This window comes from Lagopus leucura, unplaced genomic scaffold, assembly GCF_019238085.1.
Source record: "Lagopus leucura isolate 7727_CA_CO unplaced genomic scaffold, USGS_WTPT01 Super-Scaffold_100157, whole genome shotgun sequence".
NCBI lineage: Eukaryota > Metazoa > Chordata > Aves > Galliformes > Phasianidae > Lagopus > Lagopus leucura.
The window spans coordinates 19390804-19406178 of NW_024962334.1; the positions used below are offsets into that span (position 1 = coordinate 19390804).

Below are 15375 nucleotides of genomic sequence, written 5' to 3' on the forward strand. Positions count from 1 at the left end.
TCTTTTCAGCAACCTTGAATGTAATTACTAACCAAGACACAGAATGGCGTGGGTTGAACCGAAAGAAGAAACGTTTTAAGTTGCAGCACTACAAACATTGTCCTCAGTTAATTTAACATCAGTGGTTCTCACTTCAGGAAACAAATATAAGACCTCACACCTGTTTGAAGTTCACAAATGGGAACAGTAAAATGCATTTCCCATTACACGTGCTATAGGCAAGCAGGCTATCAACATAGTAGTTACACTGCAATCGATCTCAATGCTCACCAAAGCTGCATTTTCCACCGACTTCAGCAAGTCCAAAAAAGCTCTACAGACAGTTGAAAACACACTGAATAAAGGACTTCGCCGTGCAGCAAAACCAATGTTAAAGGATGTCCTGAAGCATAAGCAGAAGGTGGAAAAGCAGAGCAGTTCAACTGTGTGCTTAAAACACCTGCAAAAAAACCCTACCCCACTGATGGAGAGAAGCTGCCTGCAGATGAGAACAGAAGGCCTTCTGTAGTCAAAAACTTTCCACTGGCAGAGAAATGAACAAGTACTCAGAAAAAAAAAAAAAGTCAGTGGGAAACACCAGATCTGATAAAAACACTTTCTTGCTGTGACCAAAGCTAGTTTTTATCTTGCTTCTTATGTATTTATTATTACTCTTTAGTTTCACACAGTTAATACAACACCTGCTCCTTTCAGTATGCAGTTCTGACAGCTCTACATTGCGTAACCAAGGAAACCTCCAGAGCAGGTTTACAACTGCCAACACCACCACCCAAGCACCAGGAGATACGTAACACAACTTGCCATGCTTCCTGTGGTAAAAAAGAAAACAAAAGAAAAGAAAAAGCCAGAACCAACACACAAAACACACCACACAAACACAACAAAGCAAGTACTGTGGCGTTTTTCTGAGGAATAATACTTAAGTACTACTAAGTCATATTTTATTTCAAGAAAGAGCCACTTGCACCTCCCAGCCTCAGGCTTCTGTTTGGGCTGGGGACCCGAGCACAGCCCTTCTGGCTGCTTCATAGTAGCTGTGCTCTATGTAGGTCTTTGTAGCTGGGATTCCACCACCAGCCCATGGCACAGGCAGCGTGCCTGTCTGCTCTGCAATTGTTTGATAACTCCATGTAGCCAGCATTTCCCCTCAAGCCATAGATGTGGATCTTCAGTCCAAGAACTATCCATTCACCCACCTTCAGTTAACTGTGAAAATATGACTAAATGTCTTCCCCCCCCCCCCCCCGGTTTAAATAAGCAGTTTATGATTTGTGTTTGTGACCTTGGTCACCGTCAGAAGTCATACACAATCACAAGCAAACTCCTCAGCTGTCCTTTCAGGGTTGTCCCCATCATAGTACGACACAAAACTTTCTTCCAAGGCTTCAATGCGTTAAAAAGAGAGATCGCGAATATCTAAATACATCAAGGTCTTTCCCGCATTCTAGGCCTTGCTTACATCAACACTTGCAGAGAACACCCAAAGAATTTTAATCAACAGCCGGCAGATAGTTGAGCTGCATCCCTACATGCAGTTCCCTATGCCTGCAGGCATCCAACCATGCACGTTCCCAAAAGGTATGTCAACCCTAAGAATGAAGGGACCAAACTATGGAGTAAACCCACTCCAAAGCATGAAGGGAAGTTTGCTACAGCTGTTTCCAATGAAAGGATAAGGAGCAGCAGAAAGCAATGTTACCTCATTTATGTAATAAAACTGCCTGCGGTCTTCAGAATAGCCATAACAACAGCCATACCTAACAGACAGGTACCGTAGTAGCTGGACATAGCCCAACAGTGAAGAGGTGACTTGCAGTGGAACACCAGACTGCAAGAAAAAGTCTAATTTCTGCATCTTATTCCCCAGTTTTGAAGAAAGTATTCAGAAAGCATATAAGGGTAGCACACATTAATACATATAATACATATAAAATAAGACATTTTGCATTGCCACACCCACCACATTGTAACGCAGTCTGCTGCTTACAGGATTTGGGTACACAGCCCTCATTTTGACAGAGCTGCTGCTTTTGTTGACAGGAATCAACAACCTACCTCAGAAGTACATCCATTACAGGAAAAGCAGTGGGCTCCTCTCACATAAATACCATTTAAGAACCACAAGTCCTGTCAGCTGAAAATCCCAGCCTAGTCATCTGCTCCAGGCCAAACTAGACGGTTCACACCCCACTGCAAAACCATCCTAAGGGCCAGGGACAGGCAATCTATTTGTGGGCTGAACTCAGCAGTCTTGGCACACCTGGTAACACAGGAGTGTTACACTAAGTGCAAACACAACAGTGCCCACAGAAGGAGCTATCTTTAGTTTTCAGCACCAGCAGATTGACTCTTTTCAGCTTTTATGTGTTAGAACAGATTAGCCCACAACCAGCATCTGCCCTACTTCAGTTTTAGCTCCTCTGCATCTTACTCAAAAGCTGGTGACCACCCAGTCACTCCAGGCTAACCCAGAGTAAGCAGATGCCTTCTAGATAGCCTTGTCCAGTTTAATGCTTGGGGTTCATGTGACTGCACTCAGGAGAGGAGTCACGGGCTCCCCTTTGTACAAAGTACATACAAACAGAAGGGTGAGTAACTTTTAGTCGTTCAGGCTGCAGTATGTCCAGCCTCCTTTCATAAACCCTGCTGGTTTTCTGCTTCACCTTCCTCCAGCAAATAATCATGAGGATCTACTCATTAGAAGTGAAAACCATCAGTGTTTTTAAGTTAACTCTGCACTGCCCACAGTGCTGTGGACTACACAGTGATGTCAACAAAAATAAAGCACTCCTCAAGCAAACCCCTTACTTCCCACCTTATATCACTGGCTTTGCATCCCAGAAGCAGTAAAAGTACTTCAGTGCTGAGCAGTAAACAAAAGACATTGTCTTCAAGTGCTTTTAGAAGAAAAGGAGCTTTCCCAATCCCCAACAGAATTCACAGGCCATCCCACCTAGCACAACATTAGACACATGCTACCAAGAGTCACCGCTTGAATTTCTGACCCAGCTGTCACTGTCAAGATACTCAGCTAACTACTCTTTTCCTACAAGATTTCACTCCACTCGGCTGCAAAATGTTTCTTTATGGCCACCAGGCAGAAAATAACCCTGCAAATACTACTCTGCTATTTTCCCCCTACCAGCCCAGCCATTCTGTTTTGCTGCAGTCTTGCTGGCTATTAAGACCTGTTTCATCAAGAGAATGGATTTGGTCTTTGGTTAAAGAACCTTTCATTCATTTCAGAGGAACATGAAAAATCAAACAGTTAATCAAATCACCAATTTCCTACCACCCTCCAAAAAACATTGCATGAATTACAGTGTGAAGTACAGGTCACAGATCTCCAATTTCAGTAACGCTACAGCCGCTTTGAACTGCATGAACTTGACACCATATTGCTGCCTGGCAGAATGACTCACACGCAAGCTCAATTATAAAGCAAAAAGAAAGGGTTTGTGAATAGGTGTTAAGATATACAGACTCCAATCTGGTCTTGTAAGATCTTACATGCTGTATCTGAAAAGGGTCCCTGTTCAGACAATATATCCTTTTATTTCTTCCAGAACTTAACATTTCTTACAGGAACGGAAAATTTTATTTCATCAAAACAAATTAAACCACCCTAACGATACCATCTTCCCCCAGGTATCTATCTATTTGGTAATAACAAATTTTATTTAGCACAGGAAAGAAGGATTGATGGAAGCTATATTTTGCCGCTGAGTAAGTGTAACAGAAGCCAGCAAACACAATGCAGATTTACTTCAACATTTCTTTTTCAATCTCATAAATGCAAATGCTGACATCATCTAACCTGTTTTTTTTCCTGACTCATTCCTTGTAACATTTTGGATCTCACATGCCAGAAATTTCTCATTCATGCTCATTTCAGATGCCTTTAATTTATCACATGATTTTTCTCTGCTCTCAGGCTCTCTGCTGCTTGAATTGCTGTTGCACAGTGGTGCATGTTTTATCTTGGCTTTCTTCCTGTCGGGGATTTCCGTATTCTACTAAGACAGTTATTTTTGTGAAGCGTGACCCAATCACAGCAAGGAAGTGTGATGCTTGGTCTTGTCCTCTGAATGAAATTGAGAGAAAAGTGACAGTCCTGGCTATAACCACAAAATTAGAACTGCCAGCCTAATTGTGTGCATCCAGTGAGATAGCTGGTAAGGACAGGGCACAGAGTCAGAAATAAAAATCAGTTCGGTAATTACATCCTGAGATAAATCAGTCCTGAACAGTGACTGTACCTGCATCTCAGAGCAGCGAGAAGATACATGTATTCAGTCAACACTGCAAACTCACCAAGCATTTTGATCAGCTCTGTTCAAACTGCTGTGATTCTTAGGTCTTAAGTTGACCAGCTGGATGCCCCACGTCTGTCCAACCTCTAATACAGTGGAAACTCACCAATGCTCTCTTCTGCTAAAGAAATCATCAGATGGCCTATCATTACTGCAAAAACTTAGTGCTGTTTCATGTGCAGTTGTGCTCATATATTACACTAGTTTATTGTACTAGATTTTCTAACAGTTAAGTTAAACATTTAAGAATGTATTGGCAGTGAATTCAACTGGGCATCTTGGTTGTTGAACAGGCTAGTCTGTTGCAAAAGAAAAACAGAATTTTTGAAGCATCAACAATGAGCTGTGAAAAGCTCACTTGAAGACCTTATGTAGGCAAGACTCTTCCACCCCTACTGTAAGATTTAACCTGGGGCTAACACAGGGGATAGATACTCTCTTCCTGGCAAGCAGGCCTAACAGATCTTCCTCTCACATCTGCCCGCGATCACTAGTGAAATAGCAGTCAGAAGGTTACCTCTCTGAGGATCAGAGCCTAGGACAGCTCAGTCCTAGTGGTTTTGCATAAAACAGTCCTTCATAAATCCCCTGAAGGAGTATTTTGGGTAGAAATCCCCTCTGATTTTTCAGTCTCGCTGCCCCAAGCCAGCTTCATTGCCTGGGAGATATAGCAACCACGTAAGGCTCCTGGCTGCCGTCCTTCCTAGCAGACCCCACCTTTGTCTGCAGATGGGAGTCAAAGGGCTTCTTTGTGTCTTATCACAGATTTGCTTTCCTGTCTCCCCAACAGCCCTCCTGAGTCAATTCCACAGTTACACAGAGACTAATCTTCACAACAACCTATCTAACATAATGAATATAAGACAGCCATAAGTTCTTGGGGAGCAGACCAGCTCATGTCATTGTCATTAAATGCTGGGCTCATCATCAGTTCACATCTAAAGACATATGAGAGTATTTTGGAGTTGCATTCCTCCACACCACAAGCATACATGTAGCTGTTCTCAAAGCAAATGTAATCTCAATGACACCATGCTCTAATGCAACTATTTATACACATATATGAATGCCCAGTTTGTCACAGGCAGCACTATCAAGATTCTCTACTGCGCTCAGTGCTCATGGCAATGTATTTCTTAGCTGTTTCCCTTCTCCCTGTAAACACTCCCAACCACACAACTTACAACCTTGACTTTTAATGCCTCATTAGTAGAATTTCATTTCTTCCGGGAAGCAGCACACAGCTCTTGGGAAAACAAAGCCTTCCCTTCAGGGAAGATAGCTGAAAAACTCATCAAACAGGTACCAGAGTCATGACTAATCAAAAAAACACACATTCCCATTATGCAATTAAAATGATGAGGCTATTAGAAGGCCCAGAGTTATAATCCCGTGGTTGTGGTGTACAAACATGGCAAAGTAAGCTAACAGGTAGCATCCTGAGGCAAAGGAGGAGCAGGAACTTGAATCTGCAGAGCCTAACGTGTTGGCAGCACTGCACAGGAAGGTCAGGGTTCACTACTCACCGCAATAAAACAGACGCTTTGCTGCAGTGTGAATCACCTGCTCTGCATTGAAGTGTAGAACACTTCCAGGTGAGCATGCCCTCCTAGAGAGCTCTCTGGCAGGAAAGGAAGGGAGAGGAAGTAGTAATTTTCTGAAGCCACAAAACAAGTCACTGGAAGAGAAGATCTGCAACAAAATCATCACCGGTTTATTTTCAAATAAATTAAATGCATCAGTGTGCACCCTGCCAAGGCTCTCTGTGGCAAGCCATTGTGCCTGTCATAAACACTGCTGCCATGAATATGATGGAGCAGGTGCATCCTCCTGGGCAGACATATGAGGTCATTCTGAGTACAGGTTTTTACAAGTTCAGTTCTATCAACAAATGCACCTCTTCTGTCAGGTACCAGGAGATGCTTTGAAATGACTCATGCTGAAGTGCCAGTGAGACAGTGAGCGTACAGACACTGACAGCAACACCTGCACAATACCAGTCCCAAGACAAAACCTGCTTAAATGCAGCTGTTAGTAGAACAGAAGAAAATAAACAAGGTAGGATCATCTAGACAACCATCCCCTAGTCACTGAAGAAATGTGTATTGCAGGTGAGTACGGAGCCAGGATGGAAGACAGAGCACGGGCTACCTACTTCTCTAGCACATGCTACATGGGAAATGCACCCAGCAAAGTCTTCAGGCATTTAAGGTATCTGCGAAGACCATTTGTGTTGGCTTACTTGGATTATCATAGAATCATTTAGGCTGGAAAAGACCTTCAAGATCACCAAGTCCAACCACTTAACACTACCAAAGCAAAGACTAAACCATGTCCCTGAGAGCCATAACCACACACCTCTTAAATACTTCCAGAGATGGCAACTCCACCACTTCCCTGGGCAGCCTCTTGAGCAACATCTTTGTGGAAAGATTTCTCCTAAGATCCAATCTAAACTTCCTTGGTACATTTCTCTCAAGTCTCCCAATGATCCCCCATCCTGCCGAAATTTGGACAAGTAAGATACAGATAACTAGACATGAGTGCTCAGCATCTTTGTGGATGCTCACCAGGCATTGCACACAGTATGAAAGGATTGCCCAAGGGATCCTGCTCCATCAGCAGTGCCCCATCACAGAGTCAATCTCTGGACTTGGACTGCTCCAAGGCATTTCGGCTCTGGGGTCTCTTTGCAGCCTCTCCTTTTGCTCTTCCTTTCCCACAGGACTGGGCTGCAAGAGCCCAAATTGTGGCTGATCAAGGCTGTGTGCAAGCCAGAGCTTTTGCTGAGAAGCAGAGTATGATGATGGGCTGCTCTCTGCAAGAGGAGTGGCCACTCATGCAGCCACTACTGAAGTAAGCTTTTCATTTTTCCTTCTTCATTCCTACATACAAGCAAATCATGAAAGTTTCATAACCATATAGATAAATAAAGAAATCACTTTTTTTCCCCCTAAGCTAGGAAAAAGCTCATTAAAAGCATTTATATACTTAAATATTGCCTAGATGTAGCAAGTAATGCCACCAATACAGAAATCCAGTGCAAAATACCATGCACTAGTGCATATAGTTTGCTTTAACTTTTTTCTTTAAATGAAGAAGCAAACACAGCATGACTTGCTTCTCTATCTCTACAGTTACTCTGCCAAACAGTCAGGAAATTCCTAGAGAATACAACTGTTCTTTCCTCGTGTATTTTCAGTACCAGATGAACACAAGTTGCCAAGTTATCTTTTTCAGACAATAAGATGCAAAATCTCTAAGAAAAGAAAAAATAATCACAATATCCTAAGTTAACCAGATCTCCTATATCTCTCTGTTTACAGAAACCAAAAGCTGATGCACACTACATGCCAGATGCACGGAAGTAAGACCCATGTGATACATTGCAAAGCCATGATACACTGATGCACCTGTCCTACCCTGCCTACCTGCTCACCCAAACAAGGCACAGAAAGGCTCCTCAAACAGTCTACACTGCCGAGTAAACACTCATTGTCTTTTTCAGGATTTACTTTAAAAAAAAAACCCACCACACAATCCAACAGAGAAGCATCTCCTTCTTTCGTATGAGTAAGTTACAAAGCTATATGATCAAAGCAAAGAAGGTTTCAGTTGCTTGAAATGATGGCAATTAGGAAAACTCTTTAATCAATTTTTGCTCAAAGGGTCTGCAAGCCTGATTCCACTCTACTGTCACAACGGCCCTACTTTTTATAACAGTGCTCTTGACAATTATGTTTTATTACACAGGATCAGAGGCAGAGCAGAACAAGTGGTGAAACAAGCCTATCTGGCATAACTGGGGTTGCTCAACTAGGAACAGGATGTGGGAAACTTCAGAACAACACCTGCCATGACCCTCTCCAAGCAGGAAAAGCTATTTTCTAAGAGTGTCACGTGCTGGAGCAGCACGAGCTCTGTAAGAATTTCTAGGAGCACAAACCTTGCCTTTATGGTGTTCCAGTCCTCACCTGTTCAGTGCTACCACCTTACAGAATGCTACTGGTCCCTGCTAGATGACGACAGGCACTGACAGAAGATGCATCATGCCATACTTCTCACCTGACGTCTTGATGTCATGCTCCATCTCCTGTGCGTGAGAATTACTCGGCCTGACCTGAATGGGAAATCCCAGGGCACTCGGAACCCACAGCAGAGCAGAGCACAGCACCACTGGCATCAGACCTAACATTGTTTCTATGCTGGAAGCCATGCAGTGCTACAGGCACACAACCATCCAGAAAAGAACAAAGGAAAAAAACAGAAAACTGATTGTCAAGATGGGACCCAGGTAATATTTCATGGAACACTGTAGTAGTACTGCAGCAGCCTTCCAGAGGGCTATTCCTGACTGACTGCAGCAAAAGCTTTTATTTTTTTTCTTAAAATTAAAAAAAAAAAAAGAAAAAATACATCATTGAAACCAATTACTATATAAAAACTACTGCAGCTGGTAGTCACAAAACAGCTCACTTTAGGAAGGAGAATCTACTAGCTGGCAATTGCTGCTTTTCAGTGGTGTAGAAGCATTAATCCTTAAATCCAGCAGCTCACATTAACAGCAGCTAAGCTACAGAGAGACATAAAGGAAATAAGAACTACAACATCAATGTAATTTATAATGGGCTTTCCACTTGTATGAGCACTCAGAGGTGCTTTGTTAAACAAATATTTTTGTCTGTACTTAAAGTCTCTTGCTTTCTGTTTATTTCACAAATTCCTTGGGACCCACAACCGCCTTTCTGCCTGTGTTTGCACAGCTTTTACACCACAAGGCAACTGAATAAGGCTTCTGGGTACCGCTCTCTCCTAATTAATTACACTATAGCACTGGAAATACTATGGTGTTAGTACTTAGCATTTACAGAACATATATCTCCTTTAAATATACATACATACACACACAAAATTTAGAATGACAACAGTCATAAAGCTCACACTGACTACAAGCCCTTAAAAGTACGTTAATGTGAGTACAGTGCACAGATAGAAGTTCTTCAAATTGAAATTAACTGAGGATAAAGCCTGCTTAGATTGAACATAACATACGCACAGTGAACAACAGACTTCAAGATTTCAAGTCAGTCATTACAAACTTCCATAATATCATAGGCTGAGTTATTTTTGCCTTTTCTTACCAAGATGACAGTAGCATTTCCATTTTGCTACAGGGAGGCATGCTTAGCTTGTGACACTCAAGCTTGTCCCGACATCACTTTTAGTTTCAATTCCCCCAGCACTCATAGGAAGAACGTCCTCTTTGCTCCACCCAGTGCCTGCCAACCTCAGAAGAGGACTGGGAAACACGAACTCAAGCCGCTGTTTCACTTGTGCCGTTATTAAGCGAGTCTGTGCAACGTTAGGGCCAGCCGCATGGGCGGCGGTGACGCGGCCACGGGCTGGGTGGAAACCCCAAAGTACCTGGATGGACCAGAGCCAGCCCTTGGCGGGCTCACACAGCACTCCAGCCCGCTTTTACCTTCCGACCACTGCCGAAGGAGTCGGGCAATGTTTACCCGGCATTGCCACGCACTTGGAGGGGCTGCGAGGATGTGGACCACGCGTCTCCTGCGGGCGCACTCAGCACAACCAGGCAACCCGCGCAGAACCCAGCGGAGCAGGCAGCCGCCCATCCCGGCGCCCGGCCCAAGCCCCGCGGCCCGGCCTTCCTTCCCCACGTGCTCCACAGCGCTCGGGTTTTCAGCGCTGTAACACGCTGACACAAACGAAGGCAGTCCCCGACTAACAGGAAGGCACAGCACGTTAATACAGATCAACACGCCACACGCCATTATATACGTTATATTTACGCTAGGTACGGGCGCGCAGAGTTTTTGAGCGTCAGTATAACGCCGATAGCGCCGAAGGGAGCGGGCAATAAACGGGTTGGTTGAAAACAAGGACATTAATTACGTAAACCAACGTTCCTTACTGCCAGCACCGAAACGAGCCGCTACGTAGCCCTGCAACACGGGCTGAAGACAACCCAGCGCGGGCAGCAGCCCCACGGGTCCCAGAGCCACGGACCCCACAGGGACGATCCCACCCCGCGCAGCCGTGAGGAGGCGACCCACAGGAGCTGCAGCCCCGACCCTACCGTCTTTGCCAAGCCGCCCGCGGTGACACCAACACGGCCCGAACAGCCCCACCAGCAGCCCGCTGATCAACCAGCACCGCACACAGCTCCACAGAGGCGCCGCCGCCGCCGCCCCTTAAGCCGGGAGGCGGAGCGCACGTCAGCGGCCTCGGGCGGGGCCGAGCTGCCCCGCGCTTGCCCGCCGCCATCACCTGGCGCCGCGGTTCTCCTCCTCGAGATCCCTCGGGGCGGGACGGGGCAGCGCTGAGCCCTGCAGGCTGTGAGGGAGGAGCCCCGCGCTTGTCAGCCTAAGGGAATGTACGCTAATTAGAGGAAAGAAAGGCGATAATTCTGTGTTACAAGAAGTGGCACCGGTTTGTGTGTCTGAAGGGCTGCAACACACTCACCCGTGTACCGTTACAGAATCTGAGCAACTCCTCTGCCTTCCAGAAAGGAAGAATCGATTGAATGTATTTTTACCTCCTTCCTGCGTGCTGAAAAGCCCAGAGCCTTACCTTGGCCTTTCCATCTTATGTGGGGTCTGAACTTTCTCATCGGAGTTGAAAATACGTAGCAAAGTCCTGGAATAAAAAATCTTGCTAAAGAAAAATAATTACTATTAATTTGTCGTAAAGCAGAATACCCAACGACTTCAGCCAGATAGCCATAAGAACAAACCCATACAGAAAGGTGTAGAGATCAATAAGAACACAACGCATCCATAATAACAAAGTACAGAGGATTCCAGGAGTGATACACGAATGTGTAATTTTGCATGGACTAACTTGCAATTAAACAGATTTCTTCAGGGCTGCTTGGGATCATCTACTTTCCAGAAAGCAGAGCTTTTTATCCTCTAGTGTAACAAAAATGATTATCAGTCAGATCTATAAATCTCTCATAGTTATCTCTGCACATGTGTGAGACATGCGGCCGCTAATCCACATGATTTTTTCCACAAGGCTGTGGTGTGCAGGTGTGTATCTTCCACGAAAGAAAGGAGGTTGGAAGCCATCAGGACTTGCTGAGTCGGTGGTTTGCAGTGAGCAGCATAGCATACATATGGTGATCACAGAACCCTAATACAGCATCCTAGGAAAACTACGGGAAGAGAGGAAGACAAATAGGAAGAACACCAAAGTGTAGAAAGAGAAAACAAATACTCTGAGGAAAGGGATAGAAGAGGGAGACAAGCCTTGTAAAACTGTTGTAAACAGGGGAAGGTGATGATTTAGTTCTGTTGCCAGTTCAGAGTTTAAACAGAGAATTTGCCTACCTGTGTATTTGCAGTGAAGTTCTTGTGCTGCTTTTGTCCATTTTGTCACACTGGTGGCATTGTGTCACGACATGAAGCCCAGAAGTGCATTTCTACCAAGGTTTTTCCAAGTTTCTCAGGGTGCAGCTGTAGTGCTGGTGGGAACTGTGGAGGTTTGCTGCTGATGTTATCTGAGGTCTTCCTTTCTGCTCTTTGCGGAGCATTCCCAGGATGTGCAGAAGAAATGTTCTGCCTGAAATGCAATAAGAAGCTGCTCTCCAGCCAGGGGTGGTGCCAGACTGGTAATACAAACCTGCTGAAGTGGACAGTGTGAAGGGTGGGTCTTCTGTTCAAACTCTGGCGTGGGTTTCTTAGGCATTACTTCCAGGAACCACAAATAAATGATGGCAGCAGTTGTGTTACAGGTTGCGGTTTTAAAAAGTGCTTGGTGCTTTGGTTTTGTGAGAGGTGCAAGAATTAAGAGTGAGAAAAAGAAGGGAACTCTTCAAAAATGTCCTGTGACTGTGTTCTCTTGTGGGAATCATCCTGGATTTGGCAAGGTTGTTTGCACTAAAGCATGGAATGAACACATTTGCTGGCGTCCTGCTAATAATTTGTATCCCCTTACTGGCTATGTATAGCAGGAAGGGATTTAACATATGCAAAAACGTTCAGAAGAGTATGATACTCTTTTAGGCAGGCTGGATAGATGTCCTGAGATATACAGTTGTGCAGGAATTGCTTTGTTCTTTTGTGTGAGCACAGCTAAGGGAGAAGTTCTGGTGAAGAGAAAGAACAAGCAATTTATCAGTACACCAGAAATGTTAATGCCACAAGTATAGTAGCTTTAAACTTGATTTTCCAAGCGCAGTGCTCTCATGTTCAGTACTATCTGCTAAGTTTGCAGTCTCAGAAGTGCCTGCCTCGGAGAAACATTCTGCTTAAGCAAAATTGGGTCAGACAGAGGGGGGGGGGGGGCCCCGGGGGGAGAGGAGAGAGAAAGGTGTTAGTATTTACATGGAACATGAAAAAGGATCATTCATTTTGTTTCTTCCCCCCCCTCCCCCCCCTTAGATAATTCCCATTTTCTGTATTATATCTGTTATGAAGGCAGGTTAAAATGTGGCCTCCGTGTTTCTAGTGTGAGGAGGAAGAAAACTATCATGTGAGAAGAACAAATAATGGAAACTAAATGAAATGTATGCCGTCTTTTCAAGTCCAGCAAAGCAAAATGCTCCATTAAAAACTGAAAACCATCAGAAAGATCAGAAAGAGCTACAGTGAAACAAACAACAGCATTCTTAAGGGCACTCCTCCTTTATGTATTATTTAGCAGCAGAGGAATGCAGACTCTGCTTTCCCTTCTCCCTTCTAACTTTGTTTCTTACAAGGTGTTTGCTGTTTCCTTGTTTTATTTCTGGGCTATTTGGGTTCTGTCTACTTTTGCTTTTCTAGGCCAGATTTAACAGAATAATATGGAGTCACAATCTTTATGTGCACAGATCCCCCAGACTGACAAAGTCAGCATCTAGGGCTTGAATAGTAGAATATACAGCTTTCAGATTCTGCTTGATACTTAGGATTATTTCAGATGGTGACAGTGTTATCTTTTTATTTCCCAGTTTCCTCTCCTGCTTCTGGCTCTTTGTACTGAGATGCAAGTCACAAGGCTGCGTTGCTGCCTGCCCTATTTTCCCTGCCTACTCTAGGGACTTCTGGTCCCTTGGCCCTCTGTAGTCAAGGCAGATATCAGTATCTCTACAGAGCTTAGATTCAGTGAGATTTGTCCTCTGAAAACGGCTGTGCTTCCAGTACCTGCAAGCCAGCCACGGTCAAGTGTAAGCCTTGAGTGGGAGGCATCTGGGTCAGACTGCCTAAGGATGGCAGTTTTGTCTTCTGATTTGAATAGTCTTGGCCATGAGCTGGCATTTAGTTAGTGCAAAGATGTGCCATGGCACATAGTCTGCAGATGTGGGCTACTCTTTGCTCCCCACCATTGTCCTGATGCACTGGGACAAACAGGTGGAATAAGCACAAACTTGCAGTATTCCCAGTCCAAATACTCTCAGTTAATATGTCAAATTGGTTTTTCTTTTGATGCAAAGAAACCCATGAAATTTTTCATGTGCAATTTATTCCAAATCTGAAAAAACATGAAAAAATTAACCAGCCATTATCAGTTCTGGAGAGGAACCTGCAGTAAGCAGATTGCATTTGTGTGTTGCTAAATGAGCATCTGTTTCATTTGGCAGATTGACTCACAATTTTCACCACTCTTCTGAAGCCTCTGGGACTCTTCAGAGCCAGAGGGACAGGTGGGGCTGGCCTAGGGCAGCAACTTCTGCAGTGGCTTTCCTGATAGTGTCCATGCAATTATTTGTTAAGACACCTTTTTGTTGCCTGCAGGCAAAAGGTAGCCGGGAGCAGTAGGAAGCAGGGAGAGCCTGGAGCAGAGTCGAAGCCAGGAGGGACAAATTTTTTTGAGAGGTTTGAGAGGTTTGGGTTGATACTTTTTATCTGAGATGAATGCAGACAGGAGGGGTGGAGTTGACAGTAGATATTTTAAGAGGAGCAAGGGGAAGAAAACGAGTTGCGAGTTAGGTGATAAGCAGCAGCAGCAATGTAATGAGGAGAAGCAGGTTGGGAAAGATTGGGATTTACTGGGGCTGGCATTATTGGCAGAATGGTAGTGTTAATGGGGAGGGAAGCGCTTTTCATAACAGCTGGAGGGTGTGCACTTATTCTAATCAGATGGAGAGAGGAAAGAACATTTCCCATTGGTACTCTGGCAGCAAAGGACCAGGTCTCTGGTCTGTGTTAATGATCTGGCAGATGAGCAGATTGACACGCGTCAGCTAAGTTGCATTTCTCTGGCATTGGTTCATGTCAATTCTGTGTTGTAATGTCTAGTTTAGTAAGAAAGAAAGAGGTAAGCTAAATGCTAACGGTATGTGATTGTACAGTATGTTATGGTACAGTATGAGGCTTACCTGACAAGGTTTTGGTTGTTGGGCCTGTGGGGGTGGCCTCTGTGAGAAGAGCCCAGCACTGTCTCATGTCAGAGTAGAGGCAGCTCCAGCTTCTCCAAAAAGGGCCCGCTGGTGGCCAGAGCTGAGCCATGAATGATGCTGGTGGGCCTCAGAGAGAAAAGATTTAAGAAAAGGGAAAACTGCTGATCAATAGCATCTGGGAGAGAAGGGTGAGGAATGAGAGAGAAGCAGCCATACAGGCACCGAGATCAGTGCAGAAGGAAGGCAGGAGCTGTTCTGAGTGCAGAGCAGAAGTTCCCTGCAGCCCAGGAGAGGCTCGTGCTGGAGCAGGCTGTTCCCCTGCAGCCCATGGGCACCACACAGCAGGTCTCCACGTGCAGCTGTGGAGGAGCCCACGGTGGGGCAGGAGGTGTGGAGAGCTGGATTTCAGTACCCCGTTGCAGCAGAATATTCTCTAGTCCACGTGGATGAAATCTACTGAGCCATGGCACCCAGAGATGATCCATCAGAATCCTTCTGGACTCTATTTTAGGTCTATCTCAGCTGACCTAGTTCAGTCTTTCAGTAGTGAGCCCCATGTATTGGTTTCCTCCTGCTGCTATTTGTTTTGCAAATTTACAGTGAAGGAGAAGCACACTTTGCACTGCTTTGCACTAATCTGTGTACGCTGGTCCCTGTGAAATGATCCAGTATGGGGGGATTTGAAACCCAGCAGAGCCCAGAGATGAACTTCCTGTC

The 15375-nt window shown here is 44.8% G+C and overlaps 1 protein-coding gene across 1 annotated transcript in view; it reads right to left on the reverse strand.

Annotated features, from left to right (window-relative positions):
• The window catches only part of SNX10 (sorting nexin 10), a 33603-nt gene extending 23002 nt beyond the window's left edge, over window positions 1-10601 (reverse strand). Inside the window, 3 exon segments of the mRNA XM_042888759.1 lie at window positions 5840-5934; window positions 10414-10460; window positions 10462-10601. Coding sequence (XP_042744693.1) covers window positions 5840-5934; window positions 10414-10460; window positions 10462-10601 — 282 coding nt within the window.
• Window positions 10602-15375: the final 4774 nt, after the last annotated feature.